Below are 27269 nucleotides of genomic sequence, written 5' to 3' on the forward strand. Positions count from 1 at the left end.
ACCTTATAACAGTTGTTTTATTGCATTGCTTTACTTTTTAGCAAGAGCTGCTCACATGTTTAAAGGCAAGAGGTGGTAGATGATGACGTCTAATAACACACTAAGGTTGAAATTTGGAATTTCAGGGTATTTCAATTATTGCCCTATAAAGGATTAATGGTGGACAATTCTAATTGTGGAAATGTATGTTATATATCATTGCAATCATAACCATTGGAAAAGTTGGAAAAATTCTAGCCTATTGGAAAATGACCTAATCTTCTATCACCGTCCTGAACTTTTTCCTTCAGCAGCCCAAATGAGCCTGAAGTTTTCCAAGGGGACAATTAAGGACATGTTATCTGACATGTTAACAGTACTGGTACATGTTCATGATAGTATGACCTCAGCTGATAAAGCTCTGCTCAGAACCAGGGCGGTGTATGGGCAAGAATGTGCTGATATAATCCAAATCACAACACTAGGAACACAATATGATATATCACGATGTATCATGACACTGTTAAAAAGGCCATTTTTTGTTTGTTTCTTTTTTAAAATTATTTCTTGGAAGAATTGAATTCCATCACAAATCTGCCCAAATCCTAAACACATGTTTATTTGATCCCAACAGGATCTAATGTTCTATCACCAAATGTTCCAACTGTGTTCAAACTGAAATTGTGTTTTCCAGACATTCCAGTTTCAGATCCTGTTCAAATGTTCAGATTCTGTTAGTTCACAACTAACATCAGAACAGGATTGGAGTTCAATCCCAACAAAGGAACCAACATCTGCCTCAGACAGAAAAAAGTACTTTTAGGATGCTTCAAATAACTATTATTTCATAAAACAGTGTTAAATAATAATATTAAATAAGATATAAACAATAAAGAAAAACAAAAATGAACCTCCACCATGTCTGCATTTGAATAAATACCTAAAAATACTGATGCAGGACTTTTTAATATCAATACAGTATTGTGAAATGAACTATCGTGATATATTGCAGAACCAATATTTTTGAACACCCCAACTCATAAGGCAGTGTTTTTCAACCTTGGGGTTGGGACCCCACATGGGGTCGCCTGCAATTCAAATGGGGTCACCTGAAATTTCTTGTAATTGACAAAAAATGAATAAATAAATAAAATTACTAATAAAAAATCTATGGTGAGTTGACAGAGGCAATCCCAGTCCACAGCAGACAAACTGAGTGTGAAACTGCAGCACTGTGCTTCTGTTTGTGTCACATGTTCACTGTGGTCAGTTTCAGATGCTGCAGCTCTTTCATCATTCATAGTTTCAGTTCTTGTTTGTTCAGTATTAACTCTTTAAGTGCCAGAAAGTTAAGGGGCTAATAAGCCTTAAAAGTGCCACAGAATTTGGCCGTTTTTCAGTATTTTGCGTCGTTTTTATAATATTTGAAGAATCCTGCAGGAAACCGCTCGGTAACATCCGACCGATTGCTGATTAGATCCAAAACGCACTGGACGCAGCCGATTCATTATTGATCGTAATTTGAATAATTTATAATAATAATAATAATAATAATAATAATAATAATAATAATAATAATAATCTTTATTTATATAGCACTTTTCATACATTAAAAACTGTAGCACAAAGTGCTTTACATATCAGTTTAAAAATCAGTACCGCCCCCCACCCACACCCACCCACTCACCCGCACACACACACACACATATACATGCAAACCCACAAGCTCACACATACTTAAGAAGACTGACTGAGCACGGGTAGACCAGAACAAAAATGTACAAGTAAAAGTAAAACATCAGTTTAGGAGGCGCTGTCTCAGGGAGCCGTCCGCACCAGGAGGCAGCCGCCGACCCCGGCGACCAGGCACCAGCAACACAGCCCCGCATCCCAACTAGTGGGAGAGGGCCAACTGGGACCCCCACCCACCAGAAAGGAGCGGACCCCAGTGAGAGAAGGCGCCACAGCCCCCGGAGTCCACAGCCGCCCCCCGGCATGGAGGGCTCCCTCTGATGAAACACCGGAGAATAAGAAACATTAAAAACATATAAAAATATTATTCGGTCGCGTGACCTCAAATTCCCGTCTGCTTGGTCTCAAAAGGGGGACACAGAAAGAACGCCATCGAAATGTGAGAAAGAAATGGGGGTGGATGGTTTGTTTGTACACAAATGTGGCGTGTTCTCCAAAGCCGATCTGATCGGCCCGTGGCACTTTAAAGGTTGTATTCGTAAAGCCGATTTAATCGGCCCGTGGCACTGAAAGTGTTAATTGTCCTCCTTGTAAATCCCAGCTGGACTGACTGGACAGATCCTGAGCCTTTGTGCAGTAATCTACACCTGGATTTACTGCCTCTGTCCACAATAATAGACATTATATAGACTAAATGTCCACAATAACAGACATTATATAGACTAAATGTCCACAATAATAGACATTATACAGACTAAATGTCCACAATAATAGACATTATACAGACTAAATGTCCACAATAATAGACATTATACAGACTAAATGTCCACAATAATAGACATTATATAGACTAAATGTCCACAATAATAGACATTATACAGACTAAATGTCCACAATAACAGACATTATATAGACTAAATGTCCACAATAACAGACATTATATAGACTAAATGTCCACAATAACAGACATTATACAGACTAAATGTCCACAATAATAGACATTATACAGACTAAATGTCCACAATAACAGACATTATACAGACTAAATGTCCACAATAATAGACATTATACAGACTAAATGTCCACAATAACAGACATTATACAGACTAAATGTCCACAATGACAGACATTATATAGACTAAATGTCCACAATAACAGACATTATATAGACTAAATGTCCACAATAACAGACATTATATAGACTAAATGTCCACAATAACAGACATTATACAGACTAAATGTCCACAATAATAGACATTATACAGACTAAATGTCCACAATAATAGACATTATACAGACTAAATGTCCACAATAATAGACATTATACAGACTAAATGTCCACAATAAAAGACATTATACAGACTAAATGTCCACAATAATAGACATTATACAGATTAAATGTCCACAATAATAGACATTATACAGACTAAATGTCCACAATAACAGACATTATACAGACTAAATGTCCACAATAACAGACATTATACAGACTAAATGTCCACAATAATACACATTATACAGACTAAATGTCCACAATAATACACATTATACAGACTAAATGTCCACAATAATACACATTATACAGACTAAATGTCCACAATAATAGACATTATATAGACTAAATGTCCACAATAATAGACATTATACAGACTAAATGTCCACAATAACAGACATTATATAGACTAAATGTCCACAATAATACACATTATACAGACTAAATGTCCACAATAATAGACATTATACAGACTAAATGTCCACAATAACAGACATTATATAGACTAAATGTCCACAATAATAGACATTATATAGACTAAATGTCCACAATAATACACATTATACAGACTAAATGTCCACAATAATACACATTATACAGACTAAATGTCCACAATAACAGACATTATACAGACTAAATGTCCACAATAATAGACATTATATAGACTAAATGTCCTCTAACATTAAGGTTTGCAACATAGTATAGAAAACTATTACATGATCCAAAACAAATTGATTGTTCTTTGTTACTCCTCTACTGCACTCTTTTATGTTTACCTTTTACACCCTTCTATGTTATTTGCACTCTATATTGACTTACACTGTGGGGCCTTAGACTCTCTCTGTATATAATGTACGTGGCAGAACTGACAATAAAGATGACTTTGACTTTTGACTTTGAAATGAATTACAGCAAAAATAAATAAATAAATAAAAAGTCTGTGTTTTGAATGTGTGGGGTCAGCAGACATTTGTGATGTTCAGATGGGGTCAGGAGTCTAAAAGGTTGGACCTGCTGTGATCAGACAAACATTATTGACCCATTTTAACCTTCATATTCATATTCTCTCCTCAAACTCTCAGAAAGCTGTCAACTTCAATACGCTTCAGTCACTGAGTTGAAACACACTGTCGACAAACACACACACACACACACACACACACACACACACTCAGTGTGTTCTAGGTAAATGAACCAGTGAGCGGTGCAGAGGAAACTGCAGTTTCCCAGATGCAGAGTGTGTGTGTGTGTGTGTGTGTGTGTGTGTGTGTGTGTGTGTGTGTGTTCAGTGTTCCAGGAGGATGTGTGGTGGACCTGCTGTCTGCTGCCTCCTCTGTTCAGTGTTCTCCTACTTCTCTAACATCCTTCTAATGCACCAGTGGACTGTTCTGTGTGCTGTTCTATCTGTGCAGCCTCTTTCTACACTGACTGGATGCACAGTAGTTTGTGAGCAGGCTTCCCAGCTCCGCATGCGCACTGAGCTGCACATGTAATTAGGCTGTTGTGATCATTTGTGCCCTGAACAGCCCCTGGATGTGTGGATGAGGAGGAAAAGACAAACACTCACACACTGAAGTGATACACGAAGCACTTCCACCCGGATGGCCTTTCCAGGAAGTTATAGACGCGTCCTTGGATGTATGCGCGGGTGAGGAGCGGACGCACCCCGGTGCTGTACACCGACATGCGCACGGACATCCGGGGGTGAGACAAGTAGGGGTGAAGGTGCACGGGGGGGACGGAGAGGTGAGTGCTGTCGTCCCCCGGCATTCTGTGTGTGTCAGTGAAAGGCGTGTGTCCCACAGGTGTCTCTGCTCCTTCTTCTTCTTCTTCTCCTCGTGCGTAATTGTACGCGCTTTCCGTCAGCTCCAGATCCGGTGGTCGGTGTGCACGTGCCATCCCAGAAGCCCTGCGCGTGTTTTCCTCACACAAGTCGGAAGTGGACATTGTAACCTCCCGTTAACTTTAAATAGACTTTTTTTTTTTTTTTTTTTCCGTCACCAACTCAAAACAACAACTGTCAGCCCATGTGGGTTCACCTTCTGTTGCGCGCCTGATCGCACCGGAGCGCGTGAAAGTGCGCAGAAGCTGAGCTCCTGTTGCCCCACAAAAGCAGGAGGGACTTCCTTAGCTTGGCTGTGCAGCTCTGGGGCTGTGGTGGATGTGTGCCGTCTGAAGGTCCACCACCTCCTGCTCCGTCCTTATCAGCCTGGGGAGATGCGCGCGACAGGCGGTGCGCGTGCGGCGCCAGCTGTTCACACTGTGCGCATTTTTACAAAAACTGCTTCAACCGAGAAAAGTTCATCCTCGTGTTTGGACGAAGACAGAAACATGAAATAAATTCTTCTACAACTCTCCAGTCCCCAGCATTAAACACAATGAACACATGCTGTCCTAAATGTCACGGACACTTTTATTTGTTTTATTTATTTGTGTTGGAATGATCTGAAATATGTGAGTTTACATTTTATTAGATCCAGCCTCAGGAATGTTCTTATTTGAGTCCTGTCATCACAGTAACTCATTATTTTAAGATCAGCTGTTAAAATGGGCCATGGAGAATAAAAACAACACAACCCTGACACTAATGTTTCAGACCTGTTCTGTTTTCAGGACACGATTTTCCATTTTATGTCCAACAATGAAAGATGATCACACAGCTCATTGTTAATCATCTGTTTTATTCGACATGTAAGTGTGTTTCTGGAGAAGACTGGAAGTACTTGGATGTGTTTGCAACCGCTTTGCATATTTTTAGACAATGGCTACTGCCACAGGACTGTGGCATGGAATATCAGTAATTCATCACCTGTAATTAAAAGAAAAACACATAACTAACTGAAACTGTATTGTGTGTTTACAAAACTAACTAAAACATATGACATTTATGGACAAAATTCTCTTTGTTTTGGTCTTTGTCAATGTCAGATTGATGTTAAATGAATTTCTTTGTCTCTCTCAGTTTTCTGTGCTGTCTCCATACGACACTTTTTGCTCCGTCACTTGTGTTCACTTGTGGTTTCCAGTCGTCTTCTGGTCCCCACTCTACCTGGAAACATGGAGACTAAAGCAGCAGAGTCCTGTCTGGGATTGATTTGAATAGGAGCACAGAGAAGAAGAGAAAAGAGACCACTGAACTACAACTGAACTACAACTGAACTACAACTGAACTACAACTAAACTACAACTGAACTACAACTAAACTACAACTAAACTACAACTGAACTACAACTGAACTACAACTGAACTAAACTAAACTACAACTGAACTACAACTGAACTACAACTGAACTACAACTAAACTACAACTGAACTAAACTAAACTACAACTGAACTACAACTGAACTACAACTGAACTACAACTGAACTACAACTGAACTAAACTAAACTACAACTGAACTACAACTGAACTACAACTGAACTAAGACTAAACTACAACTGAACTACAACTGAACTGCAACTAAACTACAACTGAACTGCAACTAAACTACAACTAAACTAAGACTAAACTACAACTGAACTACAACTGAACTACAACTGAACTAAAACTAAACTAAAACTAAACTAAGACTAAACTACAACTGAACTACAACTAAACTACAACTGAACTACAACTGAACTACAACTAAACTACAACTGAACTACAACTAAACTAAGACTAAGCATTTAGAAAAAAAGAAAACTAATAAAAACTAGCAAACCTGCTCTAAAAATGAATTAAAACAAACTGAATTAGAGGAAAAAAATTAAAACTAAATAAACTAAACTAGAATGAAAAATCCAAAACTATTCGAACCTGGTCATCCTGACACTGGCGTCGTCGGTGCCTTTAAACAGTATTTTTGGAGAACAGGTCCCAGAGCAGAAAAATCTATCAACGCCGCTTTCGTGTTGCTACGACAACGTGTTAGAGCCACATAAGAAAATAAAAATGCTTGTCGGTACGAGAATAAAGTCCTAATGTTTTGAGAATAAAGTCATAATATAATGAGAATAAAGTTGTAGTTTAAAAAAAAAAACATTATTTAATGAGAATAAAGTCATACTTTGATGAGATTAAAGTCATAATTTTTTGAAAATTCAGCAGTTTCCAGCTTTACAGCAAATCCAACCAGCGAAGCAGCCACTTTCCCTTGTGTTGAACTCCAACACTCAGAGTAGAATCCTCACAGTTTGTTCAGAAAAGACAAACTCTCTGAATAGTTCTGTGGTGGAACCACCGATAGCCCTGCAGATGACCACTTTGGCAGCTTCTCTTCCACCAAAGAGCCAATTTGCTCCAAATCAGTTCGATTCTTACGACAAAACAAACCTAAAGGTGCAAACTGGCTTCAGTCCTTTGACTAATGACAGTGTGTTGATATGGGGATAGGCTCAGTGTTTGGCCGTGCATAAACCCCAAATGAAAGGAGAACTTCACAAAATGGTCCAAGTTCTCCATTATTCCATGAGTGGGTACGACTTTATTCTCGTTATTGTCATGTCGGCTTCCAGACTGTGTCTGGATTTGTCTGTCTTTTCTGTTTTGTCTGTCATTTCCTGTTTTATTTTGTTCAGTTTCCCTCATGTGTCATGTCTGCTGTCTTTACTTCCCTTCCCTGATTGTCTCCACCTGTGCTGATTACCTGACTCCTCCCTGATTGTCTCCACCTGTGTCCAATTGTCTTCCCTCCCTCTTGTGTATTTAAACCCTGTGTCTTCCCGTTTGTTTGCCAGTTTGTGTTCTACAACTTGTTGTGCTCACTCACCAGCGTTTTTGGATCCTGTTAGTCTGTCTGCCCGTTTTTGACCCGTTTTGTTCCTCGACCACTGATTCTGCCTGTGCCTATCCTGCCTGCTCGTCAACGACCTGGTTCGTGTACCCGACTCTGTTTCTGCCTACTCCCCTTGATACCTCAGCCTCCACCGATTACCTGTGCTTCGACCCTACGCCTGGATTACTGACTGTGAGTTTTTGCCTGTCCCCCATGTACCGTTGCCTAACTATCTGCTCTTCCGTGTATGACCTGGCCTGTTTTTTGACCTCCCTTTGTTTGTCCCTAGTTGGGGTTCCGTTGGGTTTTTCCTGGCTCGGCCACGCTGGTCGCCAGCTGATTCCACTCACGGCCCAGACGTCAAACCCTGGACTCAGTGGCATCACAGACTTATTAATTATTCTGTGTTGTGTTTTTCCCTTTGTTGAAGTGTTTAATAAACACACTCAACTTCACGTCTGTCTAGTGGTCTTGCTTTTGGGTTCAGCCTTTGTACTAGTCCCATTACAATTATATTATGACTTTGTTCTCGAAATATTACAACATTGTTCTCATAGCGACAAGTGTTTTTATTTTCTTATGTGGCCCTAATATGATGTCGTACGTTGCCGTACAGATAGGCAAACACCGCTTTTTGGAAATGATGTCATAGAGCCACATGACCAGAAGAAGAAAACCCGACGTAACCTCATGCACATGCTCACTGCATTCTTCTGTGATTGTAGTGTATGCTGCAGCTCTGTCTGTTTGTGTACAGCGCCACATACAGGTGTGGCACACCAGTGTCAGCTGTTGGTCTTTCAGACAGAGGAAGCTCACTGTCACTTACATCAAAACAAAAAAAAGTCCAGTTCTTTAAACATAAATTCGTCCGTTCCTTTTTCAGAAAATCCTCAGTTTCCTTATCGAACCAACTAAACAGGAAAATGCTTAAATCCAGTCCAGTGTACCAGTTAGTCCAGTGGTTATGTTTTCTTTCAGGTCAGTAAATGAACAGTTCATTTGGTTTCTGTGATTTCACAGCAGAATGTGTGACGTATTAAACTGAACTGTGTCAGTGAAGGAGCAGATCTGAAAACAGCTGTCAATCAAACTGCATTCAGCCTTTGGACCCGTCCTCTGATCGGCACGCGGAAGCTCGGAGTCCGGCCCGGCCGAGCTCCGCCCACAGCTCCTGGACACTCGGCGTCTCCAGGGGTGGGACAACAGGGTGTCATGTGTCCAGTGCTGGTCCAGTTTGTAGTGGTTTTTCCAGCAGTTCCACTCAGTCCCATTGAAGTGCATGGACGCTGAGCGTCTACGGACAAATGCACTGAGCAGAGATGGAATGAACATACACAGACACGGTGTGTGTTTGGGGCAACTTCCAGGTTGTCACAACGGGAATGGAGGAGAAGTGAACAACATCCAGTCCACTGATCTGGGATCAAACTGATTCTGAACCAACTGGTCTGAGAGATGAACGTGTTCCAACACATTTGGAGTCAATGAAATGAAAACAACTGAACAGATTTGAGCATTTAATGGGAGTCATTTTAGGGTCAGCTGAGCTTCACTGCAGTCGGACACTAACAGCTGTGGTGCACACGTATTAGACCAGTTTAACCCAGTTTTCAAGGTAATTGTAACTGATCCCCTCCTGAATTGGGTTCATCTAACTTCTACAGCCTGGTCAAAAAAATATAATAGCACACACAGTACTGGACTCCATCAGACTGATGACAGCACAGATTCACTGTGGCACTGGTTATTCCACACAGTGCTTAAGCAGTGCCACAGGAAATGTCACAACATTTATTTTCATCCACAGCTGCATTAATTGTTCTCCCAGATCTCGTCCTGATTATGGAGAATCAGACCAATGTGGTTCAGGTCTGGACTCTGTTGGACAATCCATGTGTGAAAAAGAGGTTTCATGCTCTTGAACCACTCAATGTATTCCTTTATTAATGAGAAAGATGTCACTGAAATCCAAGAGCTCACACAGAAACACTATACCAAACACAGAAGTTCACACAAGAAATAAAGGAAAAGAAGAGTAAAGGAAAAGTAAAGAAGAGTACGACCCAGTCAAACAGGCCATACTGATGACATGAGTCTGATAGACCTGTGCACAGGTTCATGGAAGCACACACCTGTTCACTCAGTGTTTCTCAAACTGTGGGGGGGTCCCAGAGGGGGAGGGGGGGATCACTTCTGGGTTTTTTTCTTCAGGTTAGAACATGTGGCAGGTGGAACTAATGCAGTGGTTTCAACTTTTTTTTACTCCTGACTCCATTTTAACATCACACATTTCTGGTGACCCCAGACTTTCAAAACAGAGTTGTTTTGTTTTGGTTTTTTTTGCAAAAATTAATTTGTTTTTTGATCATATAATATTTTACTATACTATGTTGCAAATAAACATTAATGTCAGAGGACATTTAGTCTATATAATGTCTATTATTGTGGACATTTAGTCTGTATAATGTCTGTTATTGTGGACATTTAGTCTATATAATGTCTATTATTGTGAACATTTAGTCTGTATAATGTCTATTATTGTGGACATTTAGTCTATATAATGTCTATTATTGTGGACATTTAGTCTGTATAATGTCTATTATTGTGAACATTTAGTCTGTATAATGTCTATTATTGTGAACATTTAGTCTATATAATGTCTATTATTGTGGACATTTAGTCTATATAATGTCTATTATTGTGGACATTTAGTCTGTATAATGTCTATTCTTGTGGACATTTAGTCTATATAATGTCTATTATTGTGGACATTTAGTCTATATAATGTCTATTATTGTGGACATTTAGTCTATATAATGTCTATTATTGTGGACATTTAGTCTGTATAATGTCTATTCTTGTGGACATTTAGTCTGTCTAATGTCTATTATTGTGGACATTTAGTCTATATAATGTCTATTATTGTGGACATTTAGTCTATATAATGTCTATTATTGTGGACATTTAGTCTGTATAATGTCTATTCTTGTGGACATTTAGTCTATATAATGTCTATTATTGTGGACATTTAGTCTGTATAATGTCTATTATTGTGAACATTTAGTCTGTATAATGTCTATTATTGTGAACATTTAGTCTATATAATGTCTATTATTGTGGACATTTAGTCTATATAATGTCTATTATTGTGGACATTTAGTCTGTATAATGTCTATTCTTGTGGACATTTAGTCTATATAATGTCTATTATTGTGGACATTTAGTCTATATAATGTCTATTATTGTGGACATTTAGTCTATATAATGTCTATTATTGTGGACATTTAGTCTGTATAATGTCTATTCTTGTGGACATTTAGTCTGTCTAATGTCTATTATTGTGGACATTTAGTCTATATAATGTCTATTATTGTGGACATTTAGTCTATATAATGTCTATTATTGTGGACAGAGGCAGTAAATCCAGGTGTAGATTACTGCACAAAGGCTCAGGATCTGTCCAGTCAGTCCAGCTGGGATTTACAAGGAGGACAATTAATACTGAACAAACAAGAACTGAAACTATGAATGATGAAAGAGCTGCAGCATCTGAAACTGACCACAGTGAACATGTGACACAAACAGAAGCACAGTGCTGCAGTTTCACACTCAGTTTGTCTGCTGTGGACTGGGATTGGCTCTGTCAACTCAACACAAGCGGTTGAAATGAGTCTCCTCTGCAGGATGGCTGGGCCCACCCTTAGGGATAGGGGGAGGAGCTCGGGTAGAGCCGCTGCTCCTCCACATCCAGAGGAACCAGCTGAGGTGGCTCGGGCATCTGTTTCAGATCCTCCTGGACTCCTCCCTGGGGAGGTGTTCCGGGCATGTCCCACTGGGAGAAGACCTCGGGGAAGACCCAGGACACGTTGGAGAGACTATGTCTGTGGGCTGGTCTGGGAACGCCCCGGGGTCCCCCCGGAAGAGCTGGAGGAGGAGTCTGGGGAGAGGGAAGTCTGGGCGTCCCTGCTTAGACTGTTACCCCTGTGACCCGGCCCTGGAAGAAGCGGAAGAGAATGGATGGATGGATGGTAAGTTTTTTTTTTTTTTCATCTATTACTAAAAGTTTCAGGCGACCCCATTTGAACTCCACACGACCCCACATGGGGTCCCAACCCCAAGGTTGAAAAACACTGAACTGATGTTTTAGTGTTGGAGCACCCTGGACTCATTTTAGGGACGTACAACAAACCAATCTGCTGCCATGGTGGTCTGTAACTGGACTGGACCGAGTTCAGGTTCAGAGAACGGACCAGGACTGGACTGAACACACACATGTGATGTGTGTGTGTGTGTGTGTGTGTGTGTGTGTGTGTGTGTGTGTGTGTGTGTGTGTGCAGTCTGGACACTTTGGACTGTGATGTTCTGAGATGTGTGATATAAACAGGCTCATGACAGCCACTGATGTTGTTCAAATGTTCATCTTTGGTACCAAAATGTGTTTGTTGTTCTATAAAAAGGAACTTTATTGTCATAGCTGTAAGGTAAATGCATGTTTCCTGTTTTTATTTGGAAAAATATTCTCTCAGGGAGCAGACTTGTTGAGTTTATTTGTATTGTTCAAGCAAAAATCTAAGGTATTTTTAATTTGAACAAAAATTATTCAAGGAAAAGCAAAAAGTCTTGTTACGATACTGATGTTTCTTTCAATAAAAGTTATTCTAATCATATAATTATATAATTATAATTGCACCACGGTTACAGTGTTGTTGGGGCCTGGAGGTTTTTAATCCTCCAAAGGGGCGCTCGAAAGAAAAAGACTGAGAACCACTGCTCTATATGGACAAAAGTATTGGGACATGTTGAATTCAGGTGTTTCTTCTCTAACAGACGTCTGGGATCCAAAACAATAATGACAAATGGTATAATTAAGGATGTCCTGATCTGATCTAAAGACCAGAATTGGCTGCTGATCAGGCATTTTTTAGAAGATCGGATCAGATTTAGATTTTAGATTGTGATACGTATCATTGCATTGCATGGGTTAGTTTTATTGAAACTGTTTTCTTTGCTTCCAGAAATGCCTCGGACATACTGTAGTTTTTACATCATTTCTTTCATCGTTGATTAAGGTTTTTTTTATTTGTTTTTTTATCCATGACTATGATTTTAAATGTTCTCCCTCTAAATTTCTAAAACATGTTTCATGCTCTGACTGAAAATAATAATTTTCAACCACAACTAACCATCTACTTTCTTCACATCTCACCCAGGAAGAAAAGTCTCCCATTAAACTTTTAGGAAATATTAATGTTTATTAACTATATGGACACAAATATAGGGACACATCATGGCTACAGCTGTAAGATGTCCAGTTAACGCTGATTTGAGATTTAAACATCAATATTTATTTATGTATTTTATTTTATGTAGCTTTATTTAGGCGGGAAAGTGCACATTAATGAACACATTTATACATTCCATTTCAGTAGAAACATGTAAATATGCTGGATTTAGCGCCAGTGCTAATTTTCATCTGTAGTCCCCGCTTAATAAATAACAGAGATCCGTGCAAAACTAAACTAAACTAAACTAAACAGTGTAATGAGTGCAGTTCAGAGCAAGGCAGTGCAAAACAGTCCAGTTCAGTACACTACAATACAGTACATGTCACGGACTAAAATAAACATTTACTACTTAAAGGACAGTACAGTACAATACCTTATGTGTCAGAGATTAAAAGAAACATTCAGATATCTCTTCAAAGTTTAGAAAACTAAACATCTGAAATTAACATGTCCAAATACTTGTGTCCATATAGTGTGGTAGTGTTTACACTGCTGACTGACTTGTGTGTGTTTAGTATTTAATATTTAGTAACAGGTAGAATATTATTCAAATTCCACATATGTCTCTAAAGACATTTCATATCGTTCATATTTGTTCAGGTTATTCACATTTTTTGTAAAGGGCTAGTCTGTAAATATAAACATTTTTGTGTAATTTTACTTTTTTTTTTACACTAAAACAAAGACAAAAATAAGCATTTTTCATTATTTACAGGTTGTTATGATTGTATTTAACTGGTCTGACCCACTTCACATTGAATTGACCTAAAATGATTTTCACATCCTTGATTGTTAACATCTTCATTATAATTTTTGCATTTCATAAATTCATCCCAGGGGTCAGACTGGACCCTCTGGTGGGCCGGTTTTGGCCCCCGGGCCACATGTTTGACACCTGTGGTCGAAAACCTCATTTAACCTTTGAAACACTAATCCTATCAGTACATGGAAATAATTCAGGTCAAATATCACATTTTTCAGCTTTCCACCCACATCAGATGGTTTTTTGGATGTTCTAAGTCTCTGTAGTCCATATAGAAATGTCATCATCTTCTGCATCACCAGTAAAACCCATGTAGTTTGATAAACAGTTAGAGACACTTGTTTTATGTTCACTTTATAATATATTGTGCTTTTGTGGTTTTTCTACAGTTCTTTCTTTTTGATTTAGTATTCTATGAACATGTACATGATCTGAAAATTAAATATAAAATACTTTTTTTCCACTGAAAATGCAAAATGCAGAAGATAATATTACAAGAAACGGTGATAAATGACCCAAAACTCATCTATAACTCCACAGACGTAGGATGTGTGTTTTATCTAACACACTGTATGACAGATGTACAGATGTTTTGTGTTCTCTTATATTTTTGTTGTACTTCCATGGCATCATGAAGGGTCTGGTCCTGCTTTGTTTGGACAGATAGAAGAGAGTTGCAGATCGAAGGGGTTTTTCACCAACGTCACCTCCTGCAGCTTTAAAGTCCGACTTTTATACTGCAGCGATCCGACACAAACCATAGAGGTTGGAGCAGGAAAACAGACAAGGAACCTGAAAAGAACCTGAAAATGTTGTCAGTTCATTTCCTCACGCATCCATCCACAGGGTCTGCTGTTCACGACAAAGCCCTGAACTGAACCTGTCACAACCACCGGACCGTTTCAGCTCCTGCTTCAGTCAGATTCAGCTCCACTGTTGAAGCCACAGCAGGTGGATTTTCTGCACATGTTCATTTAGATCATCTGTTTATAAAGAAGTCAGTACTGTCGTTCACAGCACTCATGTGTCACCCTCTGCTGTACCACAACTAATGCACAAGCCTTCATGTTTATGATCCAGGAAATAATGGAGCACACCAAAGGATTTCCTCCATCACCTTAATGTACATACATGAAAGTACACACACACACACACATGCACACACACACACATGCACACACACAAACATACATACATACATACATACATATTTACATACATGTGTTAATACATACTCAAATACATATGTACATACATACATTTATTTATTTTACTTTTTTTATTTACCTTTATTTGACCAGGAAGTCCCATTGAGATTAGAAATATTTTTTGCAAAGTAGACCTGGGCAAGGTACCAGCCATACAAGGGCCAGACTATAGGAAACACATACATGATACACAGGGCATACATACGGTACATACATACATACATACATACATATATATGTATGTATGTATGTATGTATATATGTATGTACATACATATGTATGTATGTATGTATGTATGTGTGTGTGTACATACATACATACATACATACATACATACAGTACAGGCCAAAAGTTTGGACACACCTTCTCATTCTTCACATTTTCTTTATTTTCATGACTATTTTCATTGTAGATTCTCACTGAAGGCATCAAAACTATGAATGAACACATGTGGAATTATGTACTTAACAAAAAAGTGTGAAATAACTGAAAACATCTCTTATATTCTAGTTTCTTCAAAGTAGCCACCCTTAGCTCTGATGACTGCCTTGCACACTCTTGCACCCAAGTGCAGTCGCAAAAACCATCAAGCGCTCCAACGAAACTGGCTCACATGAGGACCGCCCCAGGAAAGGAAGACCAAGAGTCACCTCTGATGCTGAAGATAAGTTCATCTGAGTCACCAGCCTCAGAAATCGCAAATTAACAGCAGCTCAGATTAGAGACCAGATGAATACCACACAGAGCTCTAGCAGCAGACACATCTCTACAACAACTGTTAAGAGGAGACTGCGTGAATCAGGCCTTCATGGTCAAACAGCTGCTAGGAAACCACTGCTCAGGAGAGGCAACAAACACAAGAGATTTATTTGGGCCAAGAAACCCAAGGAATGGACATTAGACCAGTGGAAATCTGTGCTTTGGTCTGATGAGTCCAAATTTCAGATCTTTGGATCCAACCGCCGTGTCTTTGTGCGACGCAGAAAAGGTGAACGGATGGATGCTACATGCCTGGTTCCCACCGTGAAGCATGGAGGGGGAGGTGTGATGGTGTGGGGGTGCTTTGCTGGTGACGCTGTTGGGGATTTATTCAAGATTGAAGGCAACCTGAATCAGCATGGCTACCACAGCATCCTGAAGTGACATGCCATTCCATCCGGTCTGCGTTTAGTTGGACCATCATTTATGTTTCAACAGGACAATGACCCCAAACACACCTCCAGGCTGTGTGAGGGATATCTGACCAAGAAGGAGAGTGATGGAGTGCTGCACCAGATGACCTGGCCTCCACAGTCACCGGACCTGAACCCAATCCAGATGGTTTGGGGTGAGCTGGACCGCAGAGTGAAGGCAAAAGGGCCAACAAGTGCTAAGCATCTGTGGGAACTTCTTCAAGACTGTTAGGAAACCATTTCAGGTGACTACCTCTGGAAGCTCATCAAGAGAATGCCAAGAGTGTGCAAGGCAGTCATCAGAGCTAAGGGTGGCTACTTTGAAGAAACTAGAATATAAGAGATGTTTTCAGTTATTTCACACTTTTTTGTTAAGTACATAATTCCACATGTGTTCATTCATAGTTTTGATGCCTTCAGTGAGAATCTACAATGAAAATAGTCATGAAAATAAAGAAAATGTGAAGAATGAGAAGGTGTGTCCAAACTTTTGGCCTGTACTGTATGTATGTATGTATGTACATACATACATACATATGTATGTATGTATGTATGTACATACATACATACATACATATGTATGTATGTATGTACATACATACATACATATGTATGTATGTATGTATGTACATACATACATTATATGTATAAATGATGCATATTTTTAAAGGGACTCTCCCCTCATCATTGACTGTGATGCCATGTTGTTTTCTTTCTGACATTTGGCCTCATGGGGACTTCAGGTCTCTGGCCTCATGGGGACTTCAGGTCTCTGGCCTCATGGGGACTTCAGGTCTGTGGCCTCATGGGGACTTGAGTCCAGTCCTAAATGGGGACTCTGCAGTTGCACACTCATACAACTATTGAACAAAAACTTGAATTTCTCATCAGTTTAAGCTCTTTGATGGAAGTCAAGAGTGTTGACATGGAGATAAGAGGAAACCATACTGAAATGAGTTTGACTTTGAGCCGTTGACAGTTAAAGACAGTAACAGTGGGATGACTTGAGTGACTTTGATTGTGCTGTGAAAAAAGATAAACGACACGCACATCCAAAAATAGGAGGTGTGCAGGATCCCAAGAAAATGAACCATGAAAAAATGAAGGAAGGTCCGCACAACCTGTGAGCTCCCAAATCATTATTCTGTGACGTTTGGGGCCCTTCATCAGACTACCTTAGTCTGATCAGACTGAGGTAGTCTGATCAGACTAAGGTAGTCTGATCAGACTACCTTAGTCTGATCAGACTAAGGTAGTCTGATCAGACTGAGGTAGTCTGATCAGACTGAGGTAGTCTGATCAGACTAAGGTAGTCTGATCAGACTACCTTAGTCTGATCAGACTAAGGTAGTCTGATCAGACTAAGGTAGTCTGATCAGACTGAGGTAGTCTGATCAGACTAAGGTAGTCTGATCAGACTACCTTAGTCTGATCAGACTAAGGTAGTCTGATCAGACTTCAGACTGAAGTAGTCTGATCAGACTGAGGTAGTCTGATGAAGGGCCTCGGCCCCAAACATCACAGAATAAATGATTTGGGAGCTCACAGGCTGTGTGGACCTTCCTTCATTTTTGACTGTGCTGTGGACTTTAATAATATCAAATGTAGGGAGTGAGGTTTTATGATGAAGTTTCAAATGAACAGTATATCTGAGTAACATCTCCTCTGATTATACATTCTATAAGGAAAATAACAACAACAACATCCATGATATGAAGTCAGCAGAGTGTGATTTGTATATTATTAAGTGCTGGGAAATGTATTGACATGTATTTTCATGTTGTGCTAAAAATAAAAGTGTTGATTGGCTGAGGTTTGAGCAGGAGCTGAGCAGACTTTCAGAGTTTGAGGTGTGTGACTGCAGAGTGGAGGAGTCACTTCCTCTCATTAAAGTGTCAGATGGAAGAAGCTGCCGGTGGGAGATGCCGACTGAAAGTCTCTCCGTGTTTGGAAGCTTTACCCAGTTTGTTTTTTTACACACCTGTCACCAACAATATTAAGATGTGCTGACTTTGTAAATATTTGTTTGGAATATTTTGGTCAGAGCACTTTTTACTTAACTTCAGAACTACAGAACTAAATTTTTCAGCCTAAAAATGGTTCCTATCTTAGCTTTATCACCAAGTGTCATTCCAAATTAGAACATGTATATTTTTAAAGCTGAATAATAAAAGATTAGTTTCTGATTAAAGCAAACAGTGCATGTTCTTCGACTCATGATTCATATGACTGTTTTAAAGGAGCGTCTAATTCACCGTTCATATGGAACAAGTCTCAGGAGACACATGAGCTGACTTCAGCTGACAGGTAGACCCTGTTGGTTTTTCACTGACCTTGGACACGAGGAGGAGGAAGGAGCGTAAGTCTGGGAGTGCAGTGGCTTCCATGTGATGACAGCTCCTGTTCCCACCTTCATATAAAGAAGACTTGGACTTCTGGCTGTTAGGTCACATGCACTAGATTAAAGTTTACTGTGGAGGCCATTATCCTGAAGGTCACCCACACCGCTAAATCACATTCTGTTAATGATCTTTTCTTTTTGTATTTTATGAAAAAAAAAGTCATTAGTTAGCACAGTCATTTGTCATGCATTCATGACTAGTGAAGTGGAGACAGTTTGGTTGTACTTGTCCTTGTTTCTTAAAGATAAAATATGTACAGTTTCTAAATGTACAGTATTGTGCAAAGTCCTGTTCCAATATTATGTTTGTTGTTTTATTAAAGTTCTAATGTCCACACATACGCCCGTAACACTTTAGAATCAGTCCACACTATGAAGCATTAGTTCAGCATTAACAAATACTGAATTCATCATTTATAAAGCATATTTCTGACATGAATACTCATTAATATTTGGTTTATAAACACAGTTATAATGGTTTTACTCATCATTAATAAGCTGATCTACAATGTGCTTAATGAGTGTATTTTCATAATTTATAAATTATGGATTCTGCATTTAAACATTTAGTATTGCGTCATTTACAAACCAGTTGTGATGTGCATTTGTGCTCACACATACACTGTTCACACATGTACTACTGGTGAGTGAATATGTTAGTGTGTATTTTAGACTAACTCACACAGTTATTTTCCAGTAGATGTCCTATAAACAGTTATTAACACAGGAATTCATGATTTCAGGTCGTTCTAAAGCACTAACTACTCATGAATTCAGTCTATGGTGTGAGCTCATCTAAAGTGTGCACTATCTGTGACATTTAAAGCATTTATAAATGAGATATAAAGGATGGAAATGAATAAAGACTCACAAAAGTCTGAGTTATTCGAACAAAGGAAAGACACAGCACATGGGATTATTAAACAAACTGCACGATCGAATGATGGATTATGAATGATGAGTAAAACATTTATAACTGTGCTTATAAACCATATATTAATGAGTATTCATGTCTGAAATATGCTTTAGAAATGATGAATATAGTATTTGTTAATGCTTAACTCATGCTTCACAGTGTGGACTTATTCTAAAGTGTGACCCATACGTCTTCTTCAGTCTTTGTATTTGGTCCGATCTCATATATATAAATATATGAAGTATGAACAGCAGTAAACCTAAAGTTCATGAAAAAACAGCCTCTATAAACCCTGGTGGATGTGTTTGGTGTGACCTCCATTTGTACTGAACATGTTTTTAACCTGTGACTGTGATGGTGATCAGTGGTTTGTCTGAGTCAGTCTGTGATGAACTGGTCACATGTCCAGGGGGAACCCCGCCTTCACCCATGAGCAGCTGGGATAGGCTCCAGTGACCCCAGTGACCCCTGTGACCCCAGTGACCCCTGTGACCCCTGTGAGGATAAAATGGGTTCAGATGATGAATGAATGAATGAATGAATGAATGTCTTTAACCCTTATGTCCAGACTATATGAGATTTATGTCATTAATTTTCTACTCTTTTAACGTAAACATCCACTAATGGAAATGACTGAATTTTATTAAAACAAACATCTGCCTGGTATTGCACCTCAGTTTATGAGTATGTGGAACTATGTATATGTGCTGGTCTTTATACATATTATGCTGATTATTGTGTTTGTGTGACTTTTTATATGATTGTTTCATTTTTCATAAGGGGGGTATTTGCATAAACTGTCTTTTGCTTCTAACTTCTCTTAAACTTTGTGTTAAATATGTGTTTATTTAGCTTTGTGTTGATTGGAATGTGCAGATAAGCTTAAGTGGAACAGTATCAGATTTATAATTATGAGTTCTGCTTTGCAGTTGTAAATAGACAGTGCAAAAAAAAAGGGATGTGAAATTCCGCCATGGGACAGTGTTACCTCAAGGCAGCATTTGCATTTCAACCATTTTATTATTTAATTACAAAATAAGTTGCAGTGCACAGAAAATAACAACCATAACCTTAAAACTTTTTTCCCCTTCCCCATTAAAATGTGACATAAAACAACGTTTACTGGACACAGAAAATGGGGCTGAAGCGTGTGTCCAACACAGCAGTGAAAAGGATTTATGTGACGTTTTCTCATGTTGTTACTGTTTTTCTCAGGATGCTGCGACTCTTAAAAGTATTACACAATATTTCAGTATGAATGTATGCAGACAAAAATGGTATGTGGCCCAGAGGCATCACTGTACTGGACGGTTAAGTGCACTACTTGAGTAAAAGTACTCAGTTACATTCTACATCTAAAACTGGCTGAAAAAATGCAGTCTACACAAAGATTTGAGGAAAAAAAAAAACAGTGACTCTTAACAAGCTCTTAATAGTTTATAATATTTAGTACAACTTTAGTGGAATGCATCAAATATGGACATTGTTGATCGATATTATGCACAGTCCCTTATTAATCAAATAAGTGTAATAATAATAATGAAAATTACTCTGAATTTACTCCTCATTAGTTTGTTACACCAAAAGGGTTCATTCATTTGCATTCATCTACATATTTAGCTTGAGTCAACCACACAAGCATTTCTTATTAGTTTACATGGATTTATTTGAACTTTATGCTGTTTGTATGGAGTACACACATAATCCGATTACAGGGTAATTATTGACTATAATAATATGGGACTTGTTTGTCTCATTAACCTTTATTTATCTTTACCAGGTTCATGTGCGTGGCTGGAGGACGAAGGCACTTCAGTGTTTGCAGCAGATCATCAGACTGAACCAGGAGCTGTGGCGTCAGAGGGGTTTAGTTTCAGTCATGTTCATTTCCTCCACCAGGAGGGGATGGGATCACTCTGCTTTGTGTGTGTGTGTGTGTGTGTGTGTGTGTGTGTGTGTGTGTTTGTGTGTGTGTGTGTGTGTGTGTGTGTGTTTGTGTGTGTGTGTGTGTGTGTGTGTGTGTGTCTGTGTGCAGGGTGACTCAAAAAGTTATGGACGGATTTGGATGAAAATTTCAGGAAATGTTGACACTGGCACAAGGAACAAATAATTACATTTTGGTGGTGACTGGGGGGGGGGGGGGGGACTGATCTGCCTTGGTGGAGGTCTTTTGTGGTTTTGTATTTAACCCTTTCATGCATAGTGGTCACTCCAGTGGACAGCTATTCCACAGCTGTTCTTCTTGTATGTTCACAGATTTTGTTGTTTTAGTTGCATCATTAGCCAACACAGAGGACACTTATTTATTTATTTGTTTGTTTGTTTGTTTGTTTGTTTGTTCATTTAGCAGGGACAGTACACATTAATGAACATGTCTTTAAATGTGCCAGTAAAAGCTATTTTTCAGCTGCTGTCCCTGAGTAAGATGTAAAGTTCATTCATAAAATTAGAAACACTTGAAAAATGAAGGCTCCCCCCCCCCCCCCCCCACACACACACACACACACACACACACACGACCTAGCATGCGTTCACACATACAGTAAACACAGTTCACCTTTAAGGACAGACACTGGCGCCATCCCATCCACTGCAGTTCAGACCAGGACTGTAACTTTACTGTTCTCCATAAACCTGATGTGCAGGCACATGATTGAGTGGAAATACATTGTTAATTGTTAGACTGTAATTAACAGTATGTTTTTGTTTTGTTTTTTTTTAATCAAAAAGTTTTTTTTTTTTTTTTTTTTTTGCATATTATGTCCCTGAAGTGAGTAATAACTAGTATTAGAATTTGTTAAAACGTGAGAAAACACCAGATTAGCAGCATTAGAAGTGTTTTTTAAATTTTATTATTTCCATATGACTCTCTGATATTCCATTTTAAATACATGTTTCTTTGCTTCAAGAATCAAATGCATGGTATAGCTAAGTGGACATTTTGTAAATCCATGAAAAAAAAAAAAAAAAACCTTGATCGCATTGTCTATTTCATGCCTAAGGAGGAATAAAAACACTCCAGAAAAAATCTTGACTAAGGTTCTCATAATTCATGCATGAAAGGGTTCATTCTAGGTGTCCCCCTTGTCTTCCACTTGTGTCCTTGGGTTTGGCCACTGGACTAGTTTCCTGTTGTGTCAGTCACATGTCAGTTTGTTCATTCAATATCTTGTTGTTTAGTTGATTTTATTTTGATTAAAGTTATGGTTTTGTATTTTGCTGACTCTTTGTATTCCTTCCTGTAATATTTTGGGGCTTTGTAATCTCTTTGCATCCATTTTTTGACACATATCTTGGAAAATGTCAAAAAAAAAACCCAAAAAACACAGGTGGTACCTCTAGTAAATAAAAGGTTTAAAAGCCGCTAAACACCACATACGCCTATTTGTGACACTTTACTCCATTTTGTGTCATTTTGCCGCACTGTCACTATTTACGGAAGGCCAGAGAGGCTGGCTTCAGTATGAAAAAATGGCACATTCAACAGAGAAGAGACACAAAGATGATGGTGAAAATACACAATTTGCTCCTTGAATAAGGAACACAATGCAGAGCCAGTTGATAATGGATATCCACCTGGTTCAGACAAAAACAAAAACCTTAATTCCGAACTGTCAGCCAAATTCTGCCATCTTTTCCAGTAGCTGCACTCTGAATCAGAATGCCAGGACAGCATCACTCCATGTTGCATGAATACTCACTAAAAACAAACGGCCTTTCACTGATGCAGACCCAGGGTGATGTCGTAGAGAAACTCCCAGAGGTGAAAAAGTCAATGTTTGGATCAACTTATACCTGTCAATCCAGCTTCTCACATGAATGACATAAAAACAGGCAACCGAGGATCTTTCACAAATGAGCATGTGCGTCACTCTTTACCCTCACTTCATAGCAACCTAATTTTTTTAATGGTCATAAATGGTTATAAATGTTACGTTCACCTTTTCTTACCTGTTATAAATGTTATGTTCACTTTTCTTTCCTGTTATAAATGTTATGTTCACTTTTCTTACCTGTTATAAATGTTATGTTCACTTTTCTTACCTGGTTATAAATGTTATGTTCACCTTTTCTTACCCGTTATAAATGTTATGTTCACTTTTCTTTCCTGTTATAAATGTTATGTTCACTTATCTTACCTGGTTATAAATGTTATGTTCACTTGTTGTGTTCACCTTTTCTTACCCGTTATAAATGTTACGTTCACCTTTTCTTACCCGTTATAAATGTTATGTTCACTTTTCTTACCTGTTATAAATGTTATGTTCACCTTTTCTTACCTGGTTATAAATGTTATGTTCACCTTTTCTTACCTGTTATAAATGTTATGTTCACCTTTTCTTACAAGGTTATAAATGTTATGTTCACTTTTCTTACCTGTTATAAATGTTATGTTCACTTTTCTTACCTGTTATAAATGTTATGTTCACTTTTCTTTCTTGTTATAAATGTTATGTTCACTTTTCTTTCCTGTTATAAATGTTATGTTCACTTTTCTTACCTGTTATAAATGTTATGTTCACTTTTCTTACCTGTTATAAATGTTATGTTCACCTTTTCTTACCTGGTTATAAATGTTATGTTCACCTTTTCTTACCTGTTATAAATGTTATGTTCACCTTTTCTTACAAGGTTATAAATGTTATGTTCACTTTTCTTACCTGTTATAAATGTTATGTTCACTTTTCTTTCCTGTTATAAATGTTATGTTCACTTTTCTTACCTGTTATAAATGTTATGTTCACCTTTTCTTACCTAGTTATAAATGTTATGTTCACTTTTCTTACCTGTTATAAATGTTATGTTCACCTTTTCTTACCTGGTTATAAATGTTATGTTCACCTTTTCTTACCTGTTATAAATGTTATGTTCACCTTTTCTTACAAGGTTATAAATGTTATGTTCACTTTTCTTTCCTGTTATAAATGTTATGTTCACTTTTCTTTCCTGTTATAAATGTTATGTTCACTTTTCTTACCTGGTTATAAATGTTATGTTCACCTTTTCTTACCTGTTATAAATGTTATGTTCACCTTTTCTTACAAGGTTATAAATGTTATGTTCACTTTTCTTTCCTGTTATAAATGTTATGTTCACTTTTCTTACCTGTTATAAATGTTATGTTCACTTTTCTTACCTGGTTATAAATGTTATGTTCACCTTTTCTTACCCGTTATAAATGTTATGTTCACTTTTCTTACCTGTTATAAATGTTATGTTCACTTTTCTTACCTGGTTATAAATGTTACGTTCACCTTTTCTTACCCGTTATAAATGTTATGTTCACTTTTCTTACCTGTTATAAATGTTATGTTCACCTTTTCTTACCTGGTTATAAATGTTATGTTCACCTTTTCTTACCTGTTATAAATGTTATGTTCACCTTTTCTTACAAGGTTATAAATGTTATGTTCACTTTTCTTACCTGTTATAAATGTTATGTTCACTTTTCTTACCTGTTATAAATGTTATGTTCACTTTTCTTTCTTGTTATAAATGTTATGTTCACTTTTCTTTCCTGTTATAAATGTTATGTTCACTTTTCTTACCTGTTATAAATGTTATGTTCACTTTTCTTACCTGTTATAAATGTTATGTTCACCTTTTCTTACCTGGTTATAAATGTTATGTTCACCTTTTCTTACCTGTTATAAATGTTATGTTCACCTTTTCTTACAAGGTTATAAATGTTATGTTCACTTTTCTTACCTGTTATAAATGTTATGTTCACTTTTCTTTCCTGTTATAAATGTTATGTTCACTTTTCTTACCTGTTATAAATGTTATGTTCACCTTTTCTTACCTAGTTATAAATGTTATGTTCACTTTTCTTACCTGTTATAAATGTTATGTTCACTTTTCTTACCTGGTTATAAATGTTATGTTCACTTTTCTTACCTGTTATAAATGTGATGTTCACTTTTCTTACCTGTTATAAATGTTATGTTCACTTTTCTTACCCGTTATAAATGTTATGTTCACTTTTCTTACCTGCACCAAAAGCCAGCAGTTACTGTTTTTTGTTCATCCCTTCAGCACATTCATACACACACAGAAACCTGTTTATTTCCACTTTTACTGTTTGGACTTTAATGTAAAAATGACCAATGTGTGTTTTTTAATTGGTAAAAAAAAGAAAACAATACTGATGGTCATAAATATCTTTAAGTATGATCACATGTCTTATTTTCACTTAAAGCCAGCAGTTACTGTTCTTTGTTCATCCCTTCTTCCTTCAGTCCTACACACATCCTGCCTGGGTCCACTTAATATTAAAATGGCCAATCCAGCCCAATCTAATCCAATCCAACTTTGTTTGTAAAGCAATTTAAAACAACCACAGTGGACCAAAGTGCTGTACAGAAAAATAAATAAAAACCCAAATAACAGAGTAAAATACAAGAATAGATTAAAAGACATAGAACAACCATAAAAAAAAAATAAATAAAAAAAACAAATGAATGAATAAATGAAAGAATGAATAAATAAAAAATACAGAGGAATAGATAAAATCTGAATAAAATACAAGAATGCATTTAAAACGTTAAAAAGCTGTACAATTAAAAATAATTAAAAAATTAAGAACAATGGTCTTTGATTAGTCTTGGTCAGAGGACAAAGCAATATTGATGGTCATAAAATGTTTCAGATGTTGTGTTAACATGTCTTACTGGCACTAAAAGCCAGCACTGCCTGTGACTGTGGTGGTGTGTGTTATGTTCAAACAGAGGTGTAGTCCAGGGTATACGGCGGTGTACAGAGTACACTAGGACATTAACTGAAAAGTCGGTTTGTCGACACGTCAACGTCTGTGGCACAAGTCGATGTTACTTTGAAGGACGACTAGTCGTGTGTTCTTCTCTCTCTCTTCCATCACCCGACAGCGCTTGCCTTCATTCAGCTCATGTGGATACTCTCATCTTTCTACATGAAAACATGCAGCGCAGTGAGCGGTAGTGATGCGGATCAGCGGACCCGGGTCAGGTTGGTGCGGGTCCAAAAAATGTCACTTTATTTGTGGGGCGGGTCAAAAAATTCCACAAAGCAGGTTAAAGAAAAAAAAAAACACCTGCACATCACTAGCGCAAGGCCAAGACTGAAGGAAGAAGACGAGTCAGAGCAGGAAGTAAACTGATGTGATCTGTTTAAACTGTGGTCTAATAATGTTCTGAACCATGGAAGCACCAGCAAGACTGAAGAACACTGTGGACACACAGTGGGTTTGGATGAGTCTGTTCATTTAGTTCATTAATGCGCTCTTTTCTCTAACATGCTGAGTGTCTGTTCTGCCGCTGTCTGAACCTTAAACCACTTTATGTTGTTCAGTTAAATTGAACAGATAATTCCAGGTGTTAGTCTGTGTTTAGTTCAATGTCTGTGAAGGACTGTAGATGTTTGTGTCTCACTTTTTTCTTCTGCTCTTTCCTGAACATTGTTCATGTTCCAGTGGACGTCAGTACCAGTTGTTCATTGTTGAACTTCTGTGTGTGACGGCCCTGCACCTTTTGGCCACTAGGGGCACCGTCACTTTTCTTTTGCAGATGGCGACGTCCTGATTGGTGACACCTGTGGCAGTTGTGGCATGACTATTTAAGCAGCTTGATGTGGATGATCATTCTCTCTCTCTGTGGTCTGATCTGCTCTGCTCGGCTCTGGTCTGATCTGGTCTGGTCTGGTCTTGGGTCTGCTCGCTGCCTGGTCTGGTTCTGTTCTGCCCTGCCCTGTCCTCATACTCCTCTTGACTGGCGTTTTGTGTTGGAGTATATTGTGTTTTGGTTGTTGTTAGTTTGAATTAATAAAGCTTTTTTGTTACATCTTTACCA

General features: G+C 38.1%; 1 protein-coding gene and 1 long non-coding RNA gene across 3 annotated transcripts in view; both read right to left on the minus strand.

Moving 5' to 3' along the window:
* The window catches only part of kcnq1.1 (potassium voltage-gated channel, KQT-like subfamily, member 1.1), a 293916-nt gene extending 288812 nt beyond the window's left edge, over positions 1–5104 (minus strand). For both annotated transcript variants that reach the window (XR_003935077.1, XM_030130954.1), the window contains exon 1: positions 4512–5104. Coding sequence is in view for 1 of the 2 variants with exons in the window: in XM_030130954.1 (XP_029986814.1) it covers positions 4512–4891 (380 nt within the window). In the remaining variant the exon portion in view is untranslated. The remainder of the gene's footprint in view (positions 1–4511) is intronic.
* Positions 5105–8104: 3000 nt separating this feature from the next.
* On the minus strand, positions 8105–26925 carry LOC115437871 (uncharacterized). The gene is made up of 3 exons (XR_003937993.1): positions 26853–26925; positions 20793–20795; positions 8105–8116 (listed from the first exon to the last, which is right to left on the minus strand). It is a non-coding gene; the product is annotated as an uncharacterized LOC115437871 (long non-coding RNA).
* Positions 26926–27269: the final 344 nt, after the last annotated feature.

This window comes from Sphaeramia orbicularis, chromosome 3 (assembly GCF_902148855.1).
Source record: "Sphaeramia orbicularis chromosome 3, fSphaOr1.1, whole genome shotgun sequence".
Classification (NCBI taxonomy): domain Eukaryota; kingdom Metazoa; phylum Chordata; class Actinopteri; order Kurtiformes; family Apogonidae; genus Sphaeramia; species Sphaeramia orbicularis.